The following is a 24,950-nucleotide window of genomic DNA, read 5'->3' as shown; positions in this document are numbered from 1 at the left end:
TTCACTTTTCTGGAACAGCCTTCCTGGGCCAGCAGGCAGCTGAGACGTATGCTGCTTGTTCTGCTCTCACAACGTTGCTTCTGCAAATGTCCCAAGGGTTGAAAACCCAAGAAATATAATGGTATTATCCATAAGGGAGTTGTGGTGCCTTTTGTGAGCAGGTGAAGAACTTGAGGGAGCCACAGGACCACAACGAACTGCCCCCTGACAAGAAACACCCTCTCCTGTGAACTCCTGCTTCTCAGTCCCAGGTCTTCTAAGGACCACCCTTCTTTTCTGACCCCATGGGTCAGTCACACTCATTCAATACAAATGAGTAAATTTAGGTTCTTCTGCTAGTGTTAGGAAAGCACTGGGGATCAGGTTCAAGCTAAAACACGAAGTACAAATCAACTTTCAACAGACTACCTTTTTCGTGTGATCTTCCCGAATTCTCTCTCTTCTTGTGATACATCTAAATGGATGTATTTACATCTTATACAATAGTTGAAGGAGTAAAATAAAGTCCCCTTTTACACATTTGAGAGGAATGTAATTGATTTCAGGGGAAATCACACTGTGTAAAAGCAAAGAGGTAGGCTAACTGTCCTTGCATTTCCAAAGAGGCTAAAGTTCAGGTTTGGCTTGAATGATTGCAATTCATTCTGATTAGATAAACTGTAAAAATGTCCTAGACTGTCTCAATGTACACATATTTGGTATTTCTAGCCAAGCTTCTACCCCTGACTGTTTTCTCTAGTATCACGCAATGAACTCATTGATTATCCAGCACACAGCAAGGCTGCCAGGTGAAGACAAATTCTGTGGTAAATGATTCATCCTCTAGTTACTTGTGTTTACTGATTTTTTTTCATGCCTGCAACTCAGTTATGGGTGGCTGTTTTGTATTTTTCATTTTTCAATCATAAAACAGTTTTGTTTTGTTTTTACTGTAATGGTTTCTTTCATCTTGGTTTTTGTTGCAAGCGTGCGCTCTATTTTTTTATTTTACCATTTATGGAACCACCCAAAGATCTTGACTGGATGGGTGGTATAAAGGTAAATGAACCCCTGACCATTAGGTCCAGTCATGACCAACTCTGGGGTTGCGGCACTCATCTCGCGTTATTGGCCGAGGGAGCCGGCATACAGCTTCCAGGTCATGTGGCCAGCATGACTAAGCTGCTTCTGGCGATCCGGAGCAGCACACGGAAACGCCATTTACCTTCCCGCCAGAGCGGTACAAATTTATCTACGTGCACTTTGACATGCTTTCGAACTGCTAGGTTGGCAGGAGCTGGGACCGAGCAATGGGAGCTCGCCCCGTCGTGGGGTATACAGATGTAATAAACAAATTAAAAAATACAAATGTAATAAACAGGGCTTCGTTTTGCAGGGTTTTGCAGCCACCGGTCACTGTTGATTTGGCCTTAATTTCGAGTCTGCTGCTTCTTTCCCTATATCAGTTGTGGGGATTGTTATGTTGCCTTTTGTTGCAATATATATGCTTTGATTATTTTGTCATCCAATTTCACAGCTGTTGTGAGTCGTTTTGAGGATATTTGACCATCTGCTTCTGCTTACCACATAGCCTATATGCATATAGGATTTCATTTGTATTATGTATAAGGGTTGTGAAATTCAACTTTCCTTGACACTGAATTTGGGTGGAATCTATGTTTAAAATGATAGAATATTAACACCCCAACTTCTGTGATGGAGTGATAAAGGTATCCTTGGTTTAAGATATGAATCATAAAGCTATTCGTTTTTCAACTGTCTCCTGAAATATCAGTGTGTGTGATAATAATAATAATAATAATAATAATAATAATAATAATAATAATAATAATATATTTATACCCCGCTCATCTGACTGAGTTTCCACAGACACTCTGGGCAGCTTCCAACAAAATATTAAAAATATAATAAAACATCAAACATTAAAAACTTCCCTAAACAGGGCTGCCTTCAGATGTCTTCTAAAAGTCAGATAGTTGCTTATTTTCTTGACATCTGATGGGAGGGCGTTCTACAGGGCGGGTGCCACTACCGAGAAGGCCCCCTGTCTGGTTCCCTGTAACTTTGCTTCTTGCAGTGAAGGAACCACCAGAAGGCCCTTGGAGCTGGACCTCAGTGTCCAAGCTGAACCTTGAGCTATGATGACAATTTACTATTTTCCTTAAAATACACAACCACAGGTTTCTTTCCATGCAGCCACAAAGCCTCCCTGCCCCCTTAGTCATGAGATGGAGTGTAGGTAGCTTTTTCTACCTTGAAAAAAACAAATAAAGCTGTCTAATGGTCAGATCATTTTAAATAAGGTAGAGAAGTGAGCAAGCTTTTGAGCTTCCCAGCTTCTAACAGTTATTGGCTGGTTGTGGAGGGGAGGAGGAGGAGTCACTTGTTGATATATTTTCTACACTGTTTTATTTTGTTGTTGTTTAGTCGTTTAGTCATGTCTAACTCTTCATGACCCCATGGACCAGAGCACATCAGGCACTCCTGTCTTCCACTGCCTACCGCAGTTTGGTGAGACTCATGTTGGTAGCTTCGAGAACACTGTCCAACCATTTCATCCTCTGTCGTCCCCTTCTCCTAGTGCCCTCAAACTTTCCCAACATCAGGGTCTTTTCCAAGGATTCTTCTCTTCTCATGAGGTGGCCAAAGTATTGTAACCTCAGCTTCAGGATCTGTCCTTCCAGTGAGCACTCAGGGCTGATTTCCTTCAGAATTGAGAGGTTTGATCTTCTTGCAGTCCATGGGACTCTCAAGAGTCTCCTCCAGCACCATAATTCAAAAGCATCAATTCTTCAGCGATCAGCCTTCTTTATGGTCCAGCTCTCACTTCCATACATCACTACTGGGAAAACCATAGCTTTAACTATACGGACCTTTGTCGGCAAGGTGATGCCTCTGCTTTTTAAGATGCTGTCTAGGTTTGTCATTGCTTTTCTCCCAAGAAGCAGGCGCCTTTTAATTTCGTGACTGCTGTCACCATCTGCAGTGATCATGGAATCCAAGAAAGTAAAATCTCTCACTGCCTCCATTTCTTCCCCTTCTATTTGCCAGGAGGTGATGGGACCAGTGGCCATGATCTTGGTTTTTTTGATGTTGAGCTTCAGACCATATTTTGCGCTCTCCTCTTTCACCCTCATTCAAAGGTTCTTTAATTCCTCCTCACTTTCTGCCATCAAGGTTGTGTCATCAGCATATCTGAGGTTGTTGATATTTCCTCAGGCAATCTTAATTCCGGTTTGGGATTCATCCAGTCCAGCCTTTCGCATGATGAATTCTGCATATAAGTTAAATAAGCAGGGAGACAATATACAACCTTGTCTTACTCCTTTCCCAATTTTGAACCAATCAGTTATTCCATATCCAGTTCTAAGTACAGTGGTACCTCGGTTTATGAACACAATTGGTTCCGGAAGTCTATTCATAAACTGAAGCGTTCATAAACTGAAGCGAACTTTCCCATTGAAAGTAAAGTGAATTAATCCGTTCCAGATGGGTCCGTGGCATTCGTAAACCGAAAATTCATAAATCGAGGTGTTCATAAACCGAGGTTCCACCAAGGTTCTTGTCCCACATAGAGATTTCTCAGGAGACAGATGAGGTGATCAGGCACTTCCATTTCTTTAAGAACTTGCCATAGTTTGCTGTGGCTTATTTATTTATTTACTTACTTACTTACTTACTTTCTGCACTTTCACATAAATGATCACAAAGCAGTATACAGACTAAAAACCAGAGCATTCCAATAAAAACATCAAACAATAAAAAAAATCAGATGTAAAAATGTATTTCACCTAGTGGTATTCTCCACAGGTCACGTGTGATATATAAAGGACTAAAAAAATTAAAGTATATGGTTAAACAGTGTGTGATCCTTCAGTCTAACAATGCATGGACACAGAAATCACTATAATAGCAAAAAATGGGTCATTAATCAGGAGTGGCAAAGCCATATCAAATGAAGCATTAAACGACTAATCTTGAAAACGATGGCAAACACTGGCTAATTGACTAGCATAAGCCATCTTGAGTCAAATATTTAGTTTTGCATTAAATCCGTATCCAGCATTAGAACATTTCCTCTTGATTAAAACAGCTAAAATGTGGTTTTTCTGCTCCATTTCCCACATCTAATTAATGCTGAACATTGACTCATTTTCTAATAACATTACAAATGTATTGGCAAACATGCAGAAAGAGGAACCAAACTAGGCCTGTATGATTAATTCCTATTTCTCCATTTGCAAAGGGTGCTAATATGGCATAAGTGAGGCTATTTGCAGACACTTGCCTGAGCTGTATGCAGTTGAGTCCTCTGATTGCTAAGATAAACAGTCGTCTAGATCTGGAGATAAGCACTGCCAAGAACACACTGCCACTAATTTAATTTTAGGCTCATTAGGAGTTAAAAGGTGATCTGCTGCTACATTTGCAGGCAGTATTGGCAGAGCAATTATATCAGCATCATCCGATATGGTTTTGAATAACCTTTACTAGTAGAGGAAATTTTAAAGAAGAAAGCTGGTTTAAGAGGAATATAAAGGGAGATGAGTGCTACGTATCTAAAGAGGAGTGTGGATGTGGTCAATAACATTTTAGCAAAAATACTTGCCAGAACTAAGAACAGTTATACTTTATCTACCTACCTGCTTGTGTACACTATAATGGAGGTAGCCAACAGGGTGCACTCCAGATATTTTGGGATACAGCAGTGCTTCCCAAACTTGGGTCTTCAGCTGCTTTTGGACTACAACTCCCATCATCCCTAGCTAGCAAAACTAGTGGTCGGGGATGATGGGAATTGTAGTTCAAAAACCACTGGAGACCCAAGTTTGGGAAACACTGGACTACAGCTACCATGATCCCAGACCGTTGGTTATGCTGGCTGGGGCTGATGGGAATTGTAGTCCACAACATCTGCAAGGCTCCACATTGTCTACCCCTGCACCCCACACTGCCTTGATCATATTTTGATGACAGTGGAGAGGAGGGAAGCAGATGGAAACGGCTGGTGCAGAGCCATTACACCCCAAAATTTGAAAGGTGGCTGTAGCTGGCTCATAATGGCTCGAGAAATTCTGAATGGGGGTGGGATTCATTTCTGACATTGTTAGTACCAGTTTTAGAAGACATCTCAAAGCAGTGTGATGTTTTATTATGTTTCTACGTGTGTCGGAAGCCACCCAGGGTGCCTGGGGTGACCCAGCTGGGTGGACAGGGTATAAATAATATCCTATTTCTTCAGCTCTCCTTCCCACTGATCATTTTTCTTAAAAATGCATCCTTCAGAGCAGACAACAGGTGAGTACAAAGGGCCGTGTGCCAACCAGATCTGCTATGCATGTACCTCTGTTGGGCTCCTGTTTAGAATACTGCGGTGAACTTCTTGAAGGCCATCCAGAGTGGAAGCTGGTTTCACTCCCATGCTTAAGAAAAACCCCACTGCAGTGGTTTCCATGTAGCTTCCATGTGCTTTTCAAAATGCTGGTTCCTCTGTTGCTTAAACAATCTAGGACTAGTACATCTCAGGACACAGATGGAGAGCTCGTAGTCCTACAGATGTTGCTGGACCACACCTCCAATCATCCCTGACCACTGGCCTTGCCACCTAAAGCTGATGGGGATTAGTGTCCAACAACATAGGGCCTCGGGGTGGGCATTCTTGCATACAAGGTCCCCCTCCTATGTTTGGATCTGCTCCAAGAGCCAAGAAATGAATCTGGGGACTATAATGAGCAGAAGTGTCCTGATTTCAGCAGCCACTCCTTGGAACTCAGTGGCATCCACCTCTCCTGAGTCATGGTGCATGATACACCCAGGACTTGACAAGATATTCTGGCATCTGAGGTAGAAAACCCCATAAGTGACTTATTGGAAATAAAAATAGAATTATAATGAATTAAAAGCTAACAAATGTTCTTCCATGATACCAAATCTCTCCATGATGGCTGCCTATGGTGGCTCCCTCACTCTGCCTAATGTAAGAGCCAGTATTGACATTCTCCAATACATTTAAAGTGCATGATTTACTCCAAAGAATGCCAAGAACCATAGTTTGTTGAAGGTACATGGGCTTGTAGCTGTGTGGGGTAAACTATGGTTCTCAGGATACCTCGGGGGGGATTTAATGTGCTTTAAATGCATTGTGTGGCTGTGACCATACACTGCTTTGTTTTTAGGATGCAGGTGGCACTGTGGGTTAAACCACAGAGCCTAGGGCTTGCTGATCAGAAGGTTGGCAGTTCAAATCCCCGCAATGGGGTGAGCTCCTGTTGCTCGGTCCCAGCTCCTGCCAACCTAGCAGTTCAAAAGCACATCAAAGTGCAAGTAGATAACAGCGGGAAGGTAAACAGCATTTCCGTGTGCTGCTCTGGTTTGCCAGAAGCGGCTTTGTCATGCTGGCCACATGACCTGGAAGCTGTACGCCGGCTCCCTTGGCCAATAACGCGAGATGAGCGCCGCAACCCCAGAGTTGGTCACGACTGGACCTACTGCTGGTTTATTCAGTTTTTACTGTTGTAGGCGTTCATTTCACACGCTAGCAAGGTTATGCTTAAAATTCTACAAGGCAGGCTTAGGCAGTATGTGGATCGAGAACTCCCAGAAGTGCAAGCTGGATTTCGAAGGGGCAGAGGAACCAGAGACCAAATTGCAAACGTGCTGGATTATGGAGAAAGCTAGAGAGTTCAAAAAAAAAAATCTACTTCTGCTTCATTGACTACACAAAAGCCTTTGATTGTGTCGACCACATCAAACTATGGCAAGTTCTTAAAGAAATGGGAGTGCCTGATCACCTCATCTGTCTTCTGAGAAATCACTATGTGGGACAAGAAGCTACAGTTAGAACTAGATATGGAACAACTGATTGGTTCAAAATTGGGAAAGGAGTATGACAAGGTTGTATATTGTCTCCCTGCTTATTTAACTTATATGCAGAATTCATCATGCGAAAGGCTGGACTAGATGAATCCCAAGCCGGAATAAAGATTGCCGGAAGAAATATCTGGCATGCTATGGTCCATGGGGTCACAAAGAGTCGGACATGACTAAACGACTAAACAACAACAACAACAACAACGGCCAGAAGCCCAGTTGAGGTGTCTGAGCCCATAATGTTTCCAGACAGATTCTTTTCTTTTAAATCTATAGAGAGTACAGGATGCAATTGTGCACCAGTGTTCAGGGAAAGAAGAAGCCCACAGCCACAGAAGTTAAAGAGTGGCAGTTCCTTGCTGCCTAAGACCAAGGGCAAGGACCTGCTTCTGCTGTTCCATTGCCAAAATCCAACCACATTGGCAACTGAATCATATTACAGCAACAGTGGCTGGACAGCATCCTCCATCACATCTGAGGGCAGCAGGCTAGTTTACGGGGCATATGGAACACAGCTCCCGTAACACCTCACTGATGCTCCCCACCTGCCAGCATCTACTACCTCGTTCCAATTGTCCAATGGTTGGGCCAACCCTAGGACTTCATGGAAGCATTTGGAAACCTAGGAAGTCACCTTCTGCAAAGTTCTTGATTATTTCCATCAGGGATTGAGCAGGGAAACTTTTATTTATTAATTGAAAAAACAACAACAAATGAACTCAAGGTTCTTCCTTAGGGCTTATATGTCAAGAATTCAGATCCATACCTCCATCACCTTGAAAGATCCCCTAATCTGATACTTAAGGCAGCCACCCCACACAACTGCCTGTTTATCTGGAATCAGGCCCCACTGAACTCAATGGGGCTTACTTCTGGGTAGGCATGCGTAGGATTTTACTGTTAGTTGTTTTTTGCAACACAGTAATTAATGATGAATATAACCGAGGCCTAATATTATAGGTCGAAAGGGAGAACAACATAATCCAGTGACTTCTTACCTCCTTTCCTCTGCCAACTTGTGATCCTTGAAAATATCACACGTCCTTAATGAGGAAAGCTGTTCTCCCATGTTTGCACTTGCTATTCACCATTAGCCAGATAATTATCCTAATGTGCTAGAAAAATATAGTGACAAGGCACAGCTGCTTCCACCAGGATTGTATGTTAGTGAGTTTTAAGGACTTAAAGAGAGCAGGTAATTGACTAGCAAAAGGCTTTAATAATAATAAAAAGGAGGCTCTATCTTCAGTAAAACAATCAACCGTTCTGTACTTCAATATCACCATCTCACCACAGCCACGTACCTGTTATCAAATCTATTTGTGGGAAACCGTTGTCTAAGAAACCACTTCCTCTGTGCTTCTAAACCAGCACTCTGGGTCCATTTTGAAAGCATTTGTTCAATTAATCTGCTGTAATTTGCAAATAATGGAATGTGAATTCCATAAGCAGCTAAGGAAAAATTGGAGCCCAATTTGCAAGACGGTCAACGGGTTGATTAACTGTTAATCAGGTGCAATTGACTATTCATTTTAATCCTTGAAGCTGTAGTGTGGGGTGTTTTTTTCCAGAACCTGCAAGGTGGCAGATACTCGCAAAAGAAGTCAAGGTTGCTACCAAGCAGGGTGGCTGAAGACAATCTCCATAAATTGACAAAATCATTAATGGATTAATCAATAAGCTCAACTAGAACTACTTTGTTTTGTCCTTATCTCCTGATGAAAGGTTTGATGACGAATTGAGATATATCTGCTCTTGCTGATAAGGTCATCTGTACAGAATTTGTGAAACACTGCAGAATAAAAATAAAGGGTGCTATCAAGAGTTAGTCACACTCAGAGAAGGCCTATTGAAGTCAGTAGACTTAAAAGTAGCTTTTAGTGGGTCTACTCTGAGTATGGTTTTGTTGGCTACCAGCCAAAGTTCTTTCAGCAAACAGGCCTGCTGCTCAGGCATGCCAGGTCTAATGAGTACACACCAACTCTTCATAGGTCTTTCCCCTATGAGGCAGCAGTGGAGGGTGGAGGTCCCTGCCTTCCCACAGCTGCCTAAATCTCCTGTTCCCCACCTGGGTCCTTCCTATACTATGCTCCTCTCTCTTCATACCTCTTCTAGTCCTGGAACACTAGCGAGGTGGGGAGCTCATCGCAGTCAGGGCCGGCTCTAGGGGTAGGCTGGGTGGCGCGGGGCACTGGGGCGGCAGGGGGGAGCCGCGCAGAAGCCCACCAGCCGCAGCAAGAAACGGGGCAGGGCGGGGGTGCCGGAGCGATCTCCGCATCACGGCGCCCGACATGCTTGAGACGGCCCTGATCGCAGTAGAGGGGGTTACCCCCTCCTTCTTCACCAACCTGACTCATCTCTGCCTCTTGGCCTCCCTCCTTGTCTGCTTCTGCCTCTAAACTGCTCTCTGCCATAAGCTCTTCCTGCTCACTTAACCCTATGACCTCTTCAGCTTCCAACACTTCCTCCCTCCACTCTTCCTTATTAAGAGTGGTTGGCCACTGTGATGCTAGGCTAGATGGGCCATTGGCCTGATCCAGCAGGCTCTTCTTATGCTATTGACAGGATAACCTGAGTATCTGTGAAGAGCCAAACTACTGAATTGATACCAGAACCTGGTTTAGGGTTATAAAGAGAACACTTGTACTCTCATGTGAAGAGCTGTTTTGATTCAAAATTCCCTTTTGATGAAAATGCTTGTACTTTAAACACTGTCATGCCTGTTGAGAAATCATGCACCTTTCCACATGCCAGTCACTTGCCTCAATGAAAACCACTCTGTTCTCCCTCCCTCCACCCCCCTCTAAAATCTGTGCCAGGCACTTTGGTCCAGCTGAACTGTTAGACACTGTTGACAGTCTTCAAAAGTGGGTGTTGTTTAAGGAGTCAAAGTACACTATCCAGCAAAATCAATATCCTATTAGGCTAGAAAGAGTTCTGACTATCAAAGGCCAACGAACCTAATGGCTAAAAATATAAGTACCTGACCCAGAAGATTAATCACACACTGCCATGCTGAAATTGGTGCAATTCTTCCAATCATTAACGTTTTGCTTGCAAAAATGCGCTTCCCGTGTTTGTTCTCCTGCTAAATGATAACCGTTTTCAAGTTGAATCTCCTGATAAAATGAGCTCCAAAACAAAATGGGAGCCATGCCGTAAAGGTCATCCATGCCAATCCAACCAAAATAGCCAACCGTCAACCAGAGAACGGTCCAGAAAGATGGAGAATAACACACCAACATACAGATCTTGGGGTCAGTAAGATGAATATAAGAGACTGCATGAAGGAGAATATACAACAGATGGTCTAGCGCTACAGTATAGTTGTAACAGATTCCCACTTGCAAATAGAAGTGGGGATTGCAACTATTGCTACAGTGCTGAAAGTTCCCTGTTCAGAATTCCAGTTATTCCTTTCAATCTCCCATTCCCTGTCCCTCCCCCCTCCATTTCTATTTTGAGGACACTGGGAAGAGAGGTGTATGGGCACACAGGTGCCCAACGAGTAGAACTTACTTTCCAGTAATCATGCTCGGGATCAGTCCTGTTCTCATTTCCCAGCCTGTTAACATGACCTGTCATCCTGTTTGCAAACTCAAAGCAAACTGAGGGGTTTTCCAAAAGATCAGGCTTGCTTCCTCTCCAGGATCACCTTCCCAGGAACTGGAGGAAACTCACGTAGGCCTACAAACAGCTGCCTTGTCTGGAAGTCATTCCGTGTACTGCAAACAGTTCATCATGAAGCAAGGGGTTGGGGGAATTTACCACTGTGCTAGACTTTCTATCACATCTGATTCATTTTAGATGGCAAAGTGGTGAGTGGAATTCAGTTTGATGCTTGATCCTTGGACATAAGTCCCACTGAGTTCAGTAGCGCATCTCAAGTGCACAGAATTAGATTATTCAAAGGGGCTTGCTTCTGAGTAGATGTGCCAAGGATTGATTGCACTGTGAAAGTCTAGGTATGGGGGACTCCCTCAAATTCTTGATCAGGAACAAGGCAGATCATGAATGACTTTCCTTTAGCTGACTTGTGCCTCCTTGGTATCATCCAACCTTCAGACAGGCTGCCCACTTAATATTAATTAATACGTAAGTCCTTTGCAAAAAAATAAGTGTGTGTGTGTGTGTGTGTGTGTGTGTGTGTGTGTGTTTCGATGTACAAGGGCATGAAAGTCATCTCTTTTGGCCTTTAGAATAAGTACAAGGATGTGTCCATAGCAGCTGATGAGTCTCAATGCTGGATCTCAGATTTGGGGGGGGGAGTTACAATCAAATGGTTATAGCTTTATTTCATTTCATTTCATAAAAATTAACTCCTAGCGGATGAGTTTATTTGTTTTAAACAGTTTACCCCACTCTCCCATTAAACAGGGTTTGAGTTGTTGTTTGCTTTTGTTTTTTGCCCCATCTTTTCTCCAAGGAGCTCGGGGCGGCATATATGGTCTCCTCCCTTGCGAATCTTATACCCACAAAACCCACCCAGTTAGATAGATTAGGTTTGCAGGTGGTGGCATGCGCTTCATGAGTGAGTGAGGTTTGAACCGAGGTCTCCCCATACCTAGGCTAACACTTTGACACATGCCCCCACAATACATATGTGTATATCCCACAATAGGGAAGAATAATTTAGAATAATAGAATGGTAGGGTTGGACGATCCAGCCCCCCAAAATGCAGGAATCTCAGCTAGATCCTCCATGACAGACAGCCACCCAACCTCTGCTTATAAACCTTCAAGGAAGGAAAGTTCACCACCTCTCGTGGAAGTCTGTTTTACTGTCAAACAGCTCTTACTGTCAGAAAGTTCTTCCTGATGTTTAGTCAGAATTTCCTCTCTTGTAACTTGAAGCCATCGATTCGAGACCTACCCCCCAGAGCAGGAGAAAACAAGCTTGTTCCCTTTTCCATGTGACAGCCCTTGAGATATCTGAAGATGGCTATCACATCTTCTCTCAGTCTCCTCTTTTCCAGGCCAAACATACCTAGCTCCTTCAACTGTTCCTCATAAGGCTTGGTTTCGAGACCCTTGATCTTCTTAGTTGCCCTCCTCTGCAGACCTTCCAGCTTGTCAACATTCTTCTTAAGGATGAGGGAGTTCTCTTCCTGCCCATGCCATTGTTCCTTCCCACACGCATATTCCAATCATTTAAGAACTCACTTCACATAATGCCCACATTGATCTGACCAACAGCATACAAATCAATATAGCTAACTTGTTCCAATAACATCCCCCTCACGCAAACAAAACTTACTGCAGTATACTGAAGGCAAACAACCATGCCCTGGGCCCACAACCTCTCTCACTGCCAATAACTAATAAATGAATAGAAAAAGAACCAACCCACATTTCGCCGACACAAAAACTGGCACATACACCATGTAAAAGAATGAAAGTTTACTACCCCCCTTCCCCTGCTCTCTCTCTCTCCCACCTCTCTTCTTCCCCAACCTTATACTGCATACAGCATTAATGTCTCACATTGAATATAGCTGATATGTAGAAAGGACTTTATGAGCTGAAAATAGAGACAATGTCTGTGCTTTTGTAACCCAAGAAAATATTTAATAAAAACATTTTTTAAAAAAATATTGATGCCCACATTGGTTATACATTGTTTTCAGTCAGTGGGGCAGGACTTTGGGGCAGAGGTCAAGGTGACCCCACTGAATGAACCAGAGGGTCCTCAAATGCATTAAGGCTGGTTTACCATCTTTGGAAGTGATACATATTCCCATCCAAAGAGCATCTAAGACCACTGGAATTAAGTGAAATAATACACAATACGATCTAAGGAGAAAGTCCCACAAGCCCAGCATCTAAAATTACCTAACAGCGCCAGTGTATTCAGGAGATGAAAGTAAAGTTATGTCGATGGTATCTGCTACACTCTCTCCCCACTTTTTGGACCCCTGGGCCCAAAATTCAAAACATTTTGTTTCAGTCCTGCAACATTCAAACAATGTCTTTTTGCAAAGGTTCCATCCCAGAAGTGAAATTCTCCTTGGGGAATCAAAAGGGTCCTTTTCATTCAGTTTGTTTGGTGTAGTTTTTCTCTCTCAGCCAGTTAAAGGTCTTCAACGAAGATGTAGTAGTAGTTATATTCCCAGGAGGATATAAAAACTGATCACTGTACAAATCTATCAACAAGCACAGGCTCTTTCCTGTCATTTCAAAGTAAAAAGATCTGCCCCATTTTTCAGGTGATTGTCTCAACAAAAACACTGACTTAGAGTTATATCTCCTCTCCTCATTTTTGTCAAGCCAACTCCTCTTAAAGTGCAAGCAGAGGGAAAGTCCGTCCTCAAGGGGACCACTACTGATGAGGACTATTTAAATAGCCCTTGTCACCTTCAATGTCCACCTCTTGGTCTGAATCATCAGAGAAGTCAGTATCCAGCTCTTCCTGGGAGGCTGGTGATGGGGTGTACAGTGGTCTCCCTGGAGAAGTCTCCTTATCATGGCCGGGGCTCAGGCAGTCCTCTTGTCTTGGATCCTGGTGATTGTCCCCACTTTCTGTTTCCTCTTTTTTGCTGGCTTGAGGGTTCTCCTGAAAAAGTCAGGGAGAAATTTTACAATGAAGGATCCCAGGCGAAGGAAACACTGGGGCGCTCAAGTAGGAGGGAAGGGAGGGAAGAATGGAGGTGTTTATTTGTAGAAACCATTTTTAACCCTTCCACTATCTCACAGAGATACCAACCAATTAAAATCACAACTATTTCCTTTCTCACAAGTACAGGGGTGGGTGGGTGGGTGGGGTGGGGTGTGGGGGTGTGATTAGGTAAAAACCCTAGGACCACTTACTTGGTCGCAAGCCCCATGGAACATGGTGGAATTTACATCTAAATCCACGATGATCAGAAGGATTGCAGGATTAGGCTGCAATTCTATAGAATACTTGCTTACTAGGAAGCAAGTTCCATCCATCTCAATGGGGCTTACTTCTGAGTAAACATGCATAGGATTGGGCTGCATAGTGTCTGTTTTGGATTGCGGCTGACCATGCCAAAAACTTCCTGGTACTGCATTAGAGATTATTTGTTTTTTACTTTCATTAACGGATTGTGGAGTTTGTTCAGAGGATGTTGGGTTTTTTTACTCTTTCCTTCCTTAAAGCAAAGAATGCAGCCTGCCATTTTTGCATATAAGCTATGTTCACAGCTCCAGGGAGCATGTTCTATTTCCAGCATTGCAGGGGGTTGAACCAGATGACCCTCGGGGGTCCCTTCCAACTCTATGATTATATCTAAGCACTTCTAAGGGCCACTTTGTCATCAGAATCAGAGCCCCGCTGGGTTTGTCAGTGGGAAATGATGCTTCTGCATACTGAACCCCAAGAAAGCAATGAACCCATTGACTTAGGCTGCATCACTGGTGTGATCCTAAAGCCGGTTATGATGGTGAAGGAGTTCTGCCTGTTTCACTGGGGTGCTCAGAAATAAATGACTGGAGGATCACACTCCTTTTCCTAACACATTCAGTTCATGGGTCAAGCCAGATCGTCAGGGACAAGACAGGACTAAGTTCTCAACCTCCAGAGAGCTGTTGCACTCAGATCCTATTTGTGTGCTTTCCATATGAGAAGAGGATACTTGAATAGGGGCACCACTGGTCTGATCTAGCAGGGATCTTATGACTCGGAGCGGCTCCTTTTCCTTTTAATGTGGCCATGTCTTTTTCTAGGGCTCCCAAAATAAGTAACATAATTGGCACCCATTGCAAAGACAGAAAGCAGAGCCAATTTTGGGGTGCGGCAGGGGGTGGAATAAGGTTCGTGCTAAACAGCAACTCAGAGATCCCAACGGGACTGTTCGTCATCTTAAGTGTAGTTCTACCCAGAGTAGCTGGGGCAACCCAGTTAGATGGGTGGGGTACAAATAATAATAATAATAATAATAATAGCCGCCTCCTTAGCACTCTGTGTGTAAAATGAGGAGTTGATTTCTTATAGGAACAGGAGCATCTCTTTTACCTGCTTTAGACGCCGCCATTTAGCCCGACGATTCTGAAACCAAGTTTTAACCTAAGCAATCCAACAACAGCAAAAAGAGAGAAAAGGGGACATTAAAGAGAGACCAATGAAAAGACTACAGTCCTCAATACACCCACAGTGCAAAGGAAACCATGCCTACTCAAGAAGTAGGACACACTGACTAGAGAGCTTATTTCCAATAAAGTTTATACAGGATTACATCTTTAATTCCACCCCTTCACAGTGGGATTTGAGACTGCAATCTTATGCCATGGGCTCATGTTGGGAGGAGGAGCATAATATATGCACATTTGCATGGAAGTAAGCCCCGCTGAAATCATTGAATATTGTTTCCTAGTAGGTCTGTGTTTGTACTCTTGCTTCCGAGAGAAATTCGGAGAGGCCAGACTGCATATTGGACCTAATATGCTTCTTCAAGAAATTGCTCCGGATCTTCCTTTGTTGTGATATCAGGTAAAAAAAAAAGGGAGGGATACATTTCTTGGAATTTAGCCTAATTCGAACCAGTTAATCGTTAGCTGCCAATGTAAGGTGGCCAGTTTTTTGTTGTTTTTTTAATGTTCCTAAAAACTAAGGTGTCTATTATAATATATCATATCATATCATATCAACCGAACCCGTTCAGACACGATCACTAAGGAGGTGAAGGGAAAATTACTGAAATTTAATCGGAATGCGTCTTGGAAGGGTCACCCTCAATTGCCTCCCTAGAGTCGCCTCACCTGCCTCTCGCTCAGCTGCAGCATTTTGGCCAGGCGCTTCCTCTCCGGCGGAGAGAGGTACTTCTGCGTCTCGAACTTCTTCTCCAGCTCTATGGTCTGGTCGTTGGAGAAGCGCACCTGGCCCCCTTTCCGCTTGTGCAGCGGCCTCTGCATGAAGGGGCTCCACAGCAGCGGCTTGCCTGCGGGAGATGGAGAGACGGTCGCGCTGTTAATATTGCATTGCAAGGGGAGGCAGGCATCTCGGCGCCCGTGGGGCCTCCGGAGCGCTGTACTGTCCAGGGGCAAAGCTTTCCACATTCCCCCATTTATGCCAAGATCGCAATCCCCTCTTCGCCGAAATTGATGCCCTCCAGCTACAATTCCTACCTGTAGTCCCGACATCTGGAGGGCGCCCTCGGTGGCGAAGTCTGATTTAATCCGAATTTTCCTCTACTTGATTCAAGCCCATGGAACGTTCAGTTTACCCCGTAGAACGTTCAGTTCACCGGATGGAACGTTCACGTCACTCCATAGAACGCTCAGTTGGTTCAACTCCAGGGATATTTAATCTGGTATCATTTCCAGCTCTCTCCCACCGCCGCCGCCCGCAAAACCGTAGTGTCCTTTCTGCTCAGGACTTTGGAACAGAAGTCCGGAGGCGGATTCAGCAGAATGCGCAGAAGGGCACCCTAAGCGCAGCAGGGCTAGCTCACCATATTTTGACAAGTGATGTGCATGCATTGCCAACTAAAGAGACAGAGAGAGAGTTGAGCGGGGAGGTGTACCCCATAAAACCAGAATCTGAAAATACCTAGAAATAAATTCCCATTGAGCTAACTTGTACTGAAATGCCCATTTGATACATAGGCAGGTGAAGGAAAAGTGCGAGAAACCTTAGCCACCTTTTCTTCACTCTTATTCTATTTTATTATTTTGGAAATCTGTGCAAACTGCAAACATCAAATGAATTCTCCCAAGAACGTGCCCGAAGACAACACATGCTACAACTTTTTATATTTTCTTCTTTTTTTTGTAACTTCAACGTACGCCTCTTCGACACCACGGTGTGAAGCGGTCTATCAACCGTTGAAATGAACGAATGAATGAGCAAGATTCGTAAAAAGCCGCTTAAGAGGGTCCTAATGCTGTAAAGCCTATTGAACTCCGTTGAGCTCAAAGAGGCTGAGTTCCCACTCCCAGCAGGTGCAGAATGGATCGTTTCTTCGCAAAGGCTAATAAAGAGTTTCTCACCGCTTTCTATATCCAAGGTCCCGGTCACTTTTGTTGTGAGTGTATGTATATACGCTATATACATACACTCACAACAAAAGTACTGTATCCTGAAATCGCTTGCCAAGGGGCTAGTAAATGCTTTTTGGGATTCAAATAGCCCTCTGAGGTTGAAACCAACCGGGACGTGGGTCCTTAACTGAAAGCTGAGGGCGTGCAATGTGAGTCACAGATTCCAAACCGGAGTCACTAATCCAGGGCAGCTAATCCGCGGTTGTGCTGCGCCCGGAGCCGCCTAGGGTTGCTCGCGGCTTCACTTTCCGCTCGAGCCTCCCCCGATTTGTCACATCAGCCAGAGGGCAGTTTAAGCCGCTCTCCGCAATGGGCTGATGGCAACATTTCCGCCAATGTGTTTCCTGTTGGTCTCTCTTGCTCAGAAGAAGAAGAAACACCCATGGCTTCCTCTCGGCTCTCTCGCGCCCAAGGAAGCCGCCTCCGAAGGCAAATCAAGGCTCCCCGCAAGCTGAGCGCGGCCAGCGGAGCGCAGGCCAGACAGAGCCGGAGACGCGCAGACCCGGAGGCGGCGCGCCCACCCCTTGCCAGCCAGCCTGGAAGCCGGCCTGCCCGAGCCGCGGGGGATTGAAACCCCCGGGGCTTTCCTCTCTGCTCGGTCCCTAGCAGAGAGGTCTCGGAGACTTCCGAACGCGAGGTTGCCACTTAGCCACCGGGTCTAATGGGACCCAGGTGGCGCTGTGGGTTAAACCACTGAGCCTAGGGCTTGCTGATCAGAAGGTCGGCGGTTCGAATCCCTGTGACAGGGTGAGCTCCCGTTGCTTGGTCCCAGCTCCTGCCAACCTAGCAGTTCGAAAGCACGTCAAAATGCAAGTAGATAAATAGGAACCGCTACAGCGGGAAGGTAAACGGCGTTTCCATGTGCTGCTCTGGTTTGCCAGAAGCGGCTTTGTCATGCTGGCCACATGACATGGAAGCTATACGCCGGCTCCCTCGGCCAATAATGCGAGATGAGCGCGCAACCCCAGAGTCGGTCACGACTGGACCTAATGGTCAGGGGTCCCTTTACCTTTACCGGGTCTAATAGCTGTCCGCCATTGGTTAGTAAACACCATTTTTAGTTGATTTATTCGATGTGTTATTATTACACGGGCGCACCCGCCTTTCTTCCAAGGGGCTCAAGGCAGGTGCACACGTTCTGTTTGCCTCGTCCCCTTTCTGACCCTCACAACAACCCTGGGAGGTAGGTTAGGCTGAGGGTGGCCCAAGGCTACCCAGTGAGCTACAGTGGCTGAGTATGGATTGGCCCGCTGGTCTCCCAAGGTCCTAGTTCAACGCTCTAACCACTACACCATATTGGCTTTTATTTTATTTTATTGTAGATAGCAGCTAAGATGGGCGCATCTAAACCCCTTCGAAAGTCATCTGAAATGATCTGCGCTTCTTGTGACATTTCGGACAGTTAATTATACCTCGTGTGCACTTTGTTTCCTCAGTTCTTAATCCAGGTGAAGGAAACCTTTCGCGCTCCAGATATCGCCGGACTACAACTCACCAGTTCTATACATGAAGAAAAAAAATTATGTTCACACCCTTAGAAAATTGGCACCTTCTTCTTGATTGTCTTTTTCTCGGTGTTTATTTTATTTTATTATTTTATTTTATTAACAAGCTACTCCTTTATCCTACTCTTTCATCGATCGCATTACAAAAACGGTTCCTGAGGCAACTTGAAGAATAACGAGTTTATTATCATTATCCGTGGATTTAAACCCACTTCCTCAGATACATGCAGTCAGCTACATAAAGGGGGAAATTGTAAGGTGGGAGCTGAATGGCAATGAGATGCGAACATTACAGTCCGTGACAATCACACCTTCAATGTACAGTACTGTACATTCAAGGTGTGATTGTCACGGACTGTAATGTTCGCATCTCATTGCCATTCAGCTCCCACCTTACAATGTACAGTACTGTACATTCAAACGTCTTTTACACAGAAACAAATTGGTGATCATGTGCTGGACACATAATAGTATCAACACCCTTGTGGGGCTCTGGGAACCATTAGCAAGGAACGGCAATAGGTAGTAGCACAGATACCGAGCAGATGGATAAGCCTAATTAACACATGTAGTGTGGTATAATAATAATAGTAGTAGTAGTAATAATCATCATCATCATCATCATCACCATCATCCTTCGCCTCAGTTTTCGCCCACAAGAGGACCGAAGGACGGTCCCGTAGGTACTCCAGATCAACAGCACAATCCTGGGCGCTTACTAAACAGGCAAAGCTGCAATCCACTGCACACGAATGTGGGAATAAGAGAAGTGCACTGTCAATGCAAACACTGTTTAAGCCGGACACTTAAATGTGGGTGTTTTGGGGGGGAGGGGGAAGTCAACATTCTACCTGTTTGTTCAAAGCATTTTGCTGCTGTTATTGTGGATTGCTTTGTGGATTTTTAAAGGAATCGTTATATCTATATCACCTATCTCTGTATCTAGATTTTACAAAACTGATGCTTATGCTCATAAAAATGGTTTTAAGTAGCTTGAAGCCCTTAGTGTGTGGCATGTGCGCGACGAGCGACTCATAAATAAATTCAAGATAAGTACGTAATAAGATCATTTTTTAAAGTGGCGCTTGTACACTGGGAGGGAAAGGGAGAGTAGAATATGCTTTGGATCCATGGAGCGCGCTTGCTTGCGTTTAGACTTGGTGCCACAAATCCTGATGTGCACGCGCTTAGTCTGAGGAGGGGGCCCCACGGGCCTTACTTAGCACGACTACAGCACGTCATAAGTTTGCCCTGCAAAGACGGGGAGCCCTTATTGTTTTAACGGAGCCCCGGGTCTTTAACGACCAAGCCCGATTCGCCCAGGCAGGAATGAACGTGCGCTTGAACCTAGCTCGGTAATAGGAAGAGGCCGTTTTCGGTGTCAAGGGATCCCGAGGCACCTGAAGCGATGGCAGATTCTCTTGAAATCGCTGGAAATGTCCAACCACGTAAAAGCTAGACTGGCGCGCTTAGTCAGATGTAAATTTCATTTTAGATGGTGGGTTTTCCCTCCATCTAAATGAGCTACAAGACCTTGAATGAGCAGATTTGCCTCCCGATCCTAAAATCATTGACCTGGATCTCATTTTCAGGTTTAAGTTCCGCAAAAATAACGTGATAAACATAGAACCAGCGAGATTCCTTTCCAAACAACGAAGATCGAAATAACAAGAATAATCATTCCTAGCTATTATACAACGTTTTCAACGTGCAAAGTCATATATATTATTATGGACGTAGCCAAAAATTTTGTTAGGGGGGCAGGCCTTTTGTTGGGGGGGCAGAACCTCGGTTAGCTATGTATTTTTATTGATTTGGGGGGGGGTCAGCTGCCCCTCCCTGACCCCCTCGGCTACCTCCATAGATATTATATAGGGCTTGGGCTATAGGCCTATAGGGCGTCCGTGCAACGAACCTATAGACTTCCATGAACTGGTTGGTTGGTTGGTTTGAGTGGGAAGGTGAGACGAATTAGCAAAAATCCAAATACTTTGGTTTGTAAACTGGATGTAAACCGGTTTAAGTAGAAGCACGCGGAACTCCGCCCACGGAGTCCGTGGCATGCCCTGTCTCCAAATCTTAATGAAGGCACCTCCGTTCAGCTTCCTCTGGATTAAATTCGAGGTGACTTCGATTCTGGTGCACAACAACTTAAAGGATTTTGTTTTAACCGGGGTTTTAGGCAGTGCAATTCTGTACATGGTCTACTCAGAAAGTAAGTTCTTTGGAGTTCACGGGACTTACTCCCAAGGAAGCGTATGCAGGACTGCAGCCTGCTAAAAACTTTTTTGTTGTTGTTCCTGCTCGGGCGTGTGATTTTAGTAGGCGTAAGTGTTTTTTTTTTAATTACCGATTTGTATTTATTTTTTTTAAATTATAACTTATTTCATTCCATTTTTAATTGGCATTTAAAATGTATATTTTAGACTTGTACACCGCGCAGAGGTCTTTTGTTCTACTAAGCGATGTACAGTATAAATTTTGCTCGATAAGAAAGATAGAACAACCGTTCGGTCCTCAGCAGTGGTCAGGCTTGGCTACCGGTAGTTGCTCGCCCTCAGCGTCCCCATAACCAGCTTCGGTGCATCAAGGGCAGCCAAACTGATGGCCTCCCGGATGTTGAGGACTACAACTCCCATCAGCCCCACCCAGCATGGTCTAGAACGATGGGAGTTGTAGTCCTAAAAAATCTGGCGGGAACCATGTTGCAATCTGTGGCCACCCTCACAAGCAACCCTGCGAGGTAGGCTGCTTGTTCCATTACTGACCATTTCTACGGAGCTGTTTCCCGTGCATGGCTTCTGTGGGATTTATCGGCTGCATAAAATCGCAGCCCGGAAACAATAACAGAGCAATCCTATACATGATCACTCAGAAAGAAGCTCTATGCCTGTAATCCACTCGGGTGTCTATAATCCACTCGGAAATCAGAGCTCACGCAGACTAACCCGGTGGGGTTTTCCTTATTTAGATTTAGATTTATAATTCATGTCTAGCGCGATCCTAACGACGTTTACGGAAATCACTGTAACCTACTATTGCTACTGTGCAGTTTAGGATTGCAGCATGAGGAGGGAGCAGTGAAAACAGGAGGTGGGAAGTGTTTATCCATAATTTATTGGACTGCGCGCGCAATATACGTTTAAAGCGCATTTGAAGCACTTTACTTTCCCCCAAAGAATCCTGGGAACCGTAGTTTAAGGGTGCTGGGAAGTGTAGCAAACAAGTGTAGCAAACACCCTACCATAGCTGCCAAGTTTTCACTTTTCTCGCGAGGAAGCCTATTCAGCATAAGGGAAAATCCCTGTAAAAAAGGGATAACTTGGCAGCTATGCACCCTACAGTTCCCGGGATTTGGGAGGGGACTCTATGTGGCATAAAAGTACTCAGGCTAGTAAGGTCAAGAAATACATCGTTTAGAAGCATAGCTGCCAAGTTATCCCTTTTTTTCAGGGATTTTCCATTCTGCTGAATAGGCTTCCTCGCGAGAAAAGGGAAAACTTGGCAGCTATGTTTAGAAGACGGCTGCCCTCCTATGTCGACCCACTTGGCAGAAAGCCCCCTTAGGACACAGAAGGCTTACTTTCAAGTAAACAGGCCCCGCTTCGGGAGTTTATCCTCTACGCCATAATAAGGAGAGCGGGCGCCGAGTTTCAAAGAGCCCCACACCCCCTCACCCTGCCGGTCGGTGTTTGTGTTTCTGTCTGGCCGAAGCCTTTGAAAAATGCAAAAAAAACATTGTTATTCAAGATTTCGTTTGCGTCAGGCCTTAGTAATTCTGGTGAAAACAGGCTTCTTTTTTCTGCATGTGCTGATTTTTTTTAAGGAAGCAACGAGTTATTTTAGCTGTCATAAAGCCCCATCCCACACAGAGGAAATGAACAATATCAGAAAAACGGATCCGGGCTATCAGAAGCCGAGTGTTTCCTGAATTTGTCTGTATTGAGGATGTCGATAAAATAATCAGCAGTGTGCACGACTCCCGGGGAAGAGCCTGCTCCGGGCGGCCAGGAAAACACTTAACAGCTTCTGAACCCAGATTTACTCCTATCAAGAGCTCAAGATATCCTGTATGAACGGAAAGGGTCAGACAGCCCGCTCTCAGACAGCACGAACTCGAGCCAGTCCTGTAAATCTTAGACGTTGCAAGGACTGCTGGCGGCCTGCGGTGACTGGGGGGCGAGAGGGGGGGGAGGGATATAGAATCGGGGGCCCTCGCAAGCTTCAGTTTTACACCATATGGAGCACAACCTCCCCTCTTCCGGTTCGAAAGAGAAACAAGCGCAAATATAGATAAATAATCGAGAAATCGTAAATCCGTTTCGCCTCCGGAGTGACTCCGTTTTTACGTCAGGCCGGCCCGAATCTGAAGCCGACAGTGTTACCAGCAAACCACCTGAAGTTCAACCCGGTAGGCTGGATCCCTGCTTGGAGGAAAGCTTGTTTAAAGTCGATGGCACTTAAATTAGCCATGACTAAGGTAGGTCAGTCAGTCCCACCATTCATTTCAGTAAGAAATGAAACTGGAGCAAGACTGAAAGCTCGGAGGATCCCGCGCCTGTTGCAACTGGACGTCGAATCCCGCTGCTCCAAAGCGAGCAAGTCCACCAGCGCGAGAGAGATCGCAGCGGACTACCCGCGCACACCCCAGCCTCCGATCCGAATTAAAACCTAGAGAAATGCTTTTGAGTCGAATCGGTGCCCAAAAGGAAGAAGCAGCGTTCGGCCTGCGCGCTCCCTCGTCCTAAGGCCCACCCGACGCCGCGGAGCTGACTTCCGAGTAAGCACGCCTTGGCGAAGGAGGAGTGACAAGATCCGACGTTTTTAAACGCACCTAAGCTACTTAATTCCCAGCAAATCCTCCTGCACTGCGGATCGGATCGTGGAGGAGAACAAAAAAAACAACCAAAAGGTTTAGTACGATGATGACCCCTTAGAGATCAAGGCTGCTCGGAGCCCCCAGGGACTAGGAGGACTAGGAGTCACGGGGACTATGCACAGGCTTGCACGCTTCGTGCAAAAGCAAGAGACCATCCGGGACTTCAATGTTTCGTCCACTCCCCTGGGTTCTCTGGCCCACGAAAGCTGGTGCCGCAAAAAAAATCAGCCCGGGTCTTTTAAGGGTCCACAAGCACACGCACCGATTTCAAAGGCCCTCCAAGGGCCACGGAAGAAGTTGAGCGAGTCTTGTCACATTTGCTGTGGAGGCGCTCGATTCCTCTCGGGAGGAGGCCTAAGGCCCAGGAGCTGGTTTTCCTTTTCCTCCAGAATCATCGGCACCCTTCAATGCAACTAATATAATGCCCAACCTACTCAGAAACGTTTGGGGTCCAATAGTCACTGGCTCGTTCCTCGGTTATTTTAATTTAAATGTTTTTCTTTTAAAAGAAAAAGGAAAAAAAGCTTAGCTTGGTCCCTTTTTGACAACCAAGAAACTTTCCAACTCGGAAGCCCGCTGCCCTCACCAGGATCTCAATCATCATTCCTCTGGATTTCTGGGAGCGCCGGCTTAAGGCGCGTGGTAAGTGGGTCAACTGACAGCGGGGTAAGGGGACCAGGAGGTTAGGGGCTGGGGAGAGGATCCCATACCTTCCCTAATCCCCCCCATTTTTGGTCTATAAATCCCATCCTTCTTGACCATGAGCCAGCGGGTGTGGGAGCGCGCAACCAATATGGAAAGCCCGCCCCCTCTTACCCCGAGGTTACGAGCTCCCTGCCCTCCCCACCATAGCTGCCAAGTTATCCCTTTTTTACAGGGATTTTCCCTTATGCTGAATAGGCTTCCTCGCGAGAAAAGTGAAAACTTGGCAGCTATGCTCCCCACCCTTCCCTTGGCCTGCCCCGCTTACCCAGGGGGTCGTGACGGATGAGGGCGTGCGCGTAGTCGCTGACGGCGCGGGGAAACGGGTAGAGCGGGGCTCCGGCGGGCGGGCCGTAGGGGCCCGCCCCGTAGGTGGCAGCAGCGGCTAGGTGGTGCGAGAAAGCCGGGTGGATCGGGGTGGGCTCGTAGATCGGGGTCCTGTAGGAGGCCCCCGCCACCAGGCTGGTGAAGGACGAGTTGGGTGACGGCAGCGTGGGCGGCGGCGGCGCGGGGTGGGGGTGACCCCCCGGGGCTCCCCTGCCCAGGATGTCTTCGATGTAGAAGGGCGTGGGGTGCACGGGCTGCAGCAGCGGGGTGGGCGCGTACAGGGCGGGCAGCGCGGCCGGGCCGGGCGGCTGGTACTGCATGGTCGCGATCCGGGTCCCGATCCTGGCACCTCGCTCTCCTGCCAGCCCTGCAGCCCCAGGCGCTGGGAAGTTTGGTCTGAATTTTCCCTGCGGGCAGCAAGGTTTCAATCGGAGGGGGCGGGGCCGCCTCAGGTCAGGCCGCTGGCTAGCCAATGAGGGCGCTGGGCAAGCGGATAAGCCACGCCCACCGCCTTTGGCCAATCCTCCCCCTCCCCTTCTCCAACCCCACGGTGCCAATCCACAGCAGCTGATGGAGCGGCCGCCGGGCGAACCCGCAAGGGAACGTGGGGCAGGGGGGGGGGTTGCCCGGAAGATCAGCCGGAGGCCCCCGCTGCGCTCCTAAGTGAC

The 24,950-nt window shown here is 46.0% G+C and overlaps 1 protein-coding gene across 2 annotated transcripts; it reads right to left on the bottom strand.

Moving 5' to 3' along the window:
- Positions 1-12,319: 12,319 nt before the first annotated feature.
- On the bottom strand, positions 12,320-24,661 carry HHEX (hematopoietically expressed homeobox). 2 transcript variants are annotated; one of them, XM_035138393.2, is made up of 4 exons: positions 24,224-24,661; positions 15,589-15,767; positions 14,846-14,896; positions 12,320-13,423 (listed from the first exon to the last, which is right to left on the bottom strand). In XM_035138393.2, exons 1-4 carry the CDS (start codon positions 24,600-24,602, stop codon positions 13,190-13,192), a joined length of 843 nt encoding a protein of 280 aa, XP_034994284.2. In that variant the 5' UTR covers positions 24,603-24,661; the 3' UTR covers positions 12,320-13,189. The 2 variants fall into 2 exon arrangements, with proteins under 2 accessions (XP_034994284.2, XP_034994285.2); XM_035138394.2 differs by lacking the exon at positions 14,846-14,896.
- Positions 24,662-24,950: the final 289 nt, after the last annotated feature.

This window comes from Zootoca vivipara, chromosome 5 (genome assembly GCF_963506605.1).
Source record: "Zootoca vivipara chromosome 5, rZooViv1.1, whole genome shotgun sequence".
Classification (NCBI taxonomy): domain Eukaryota; kingdom Metazoa; phylum Chordata; class Lepidosauria; order Squamata; family Lacertidae; genus Zootoca; species Zootoca vivipara.
Note: the sequence above shows the minus strand (reverse complement) of the source record. Positions and strands in the feature narration are given on the sequence as shown.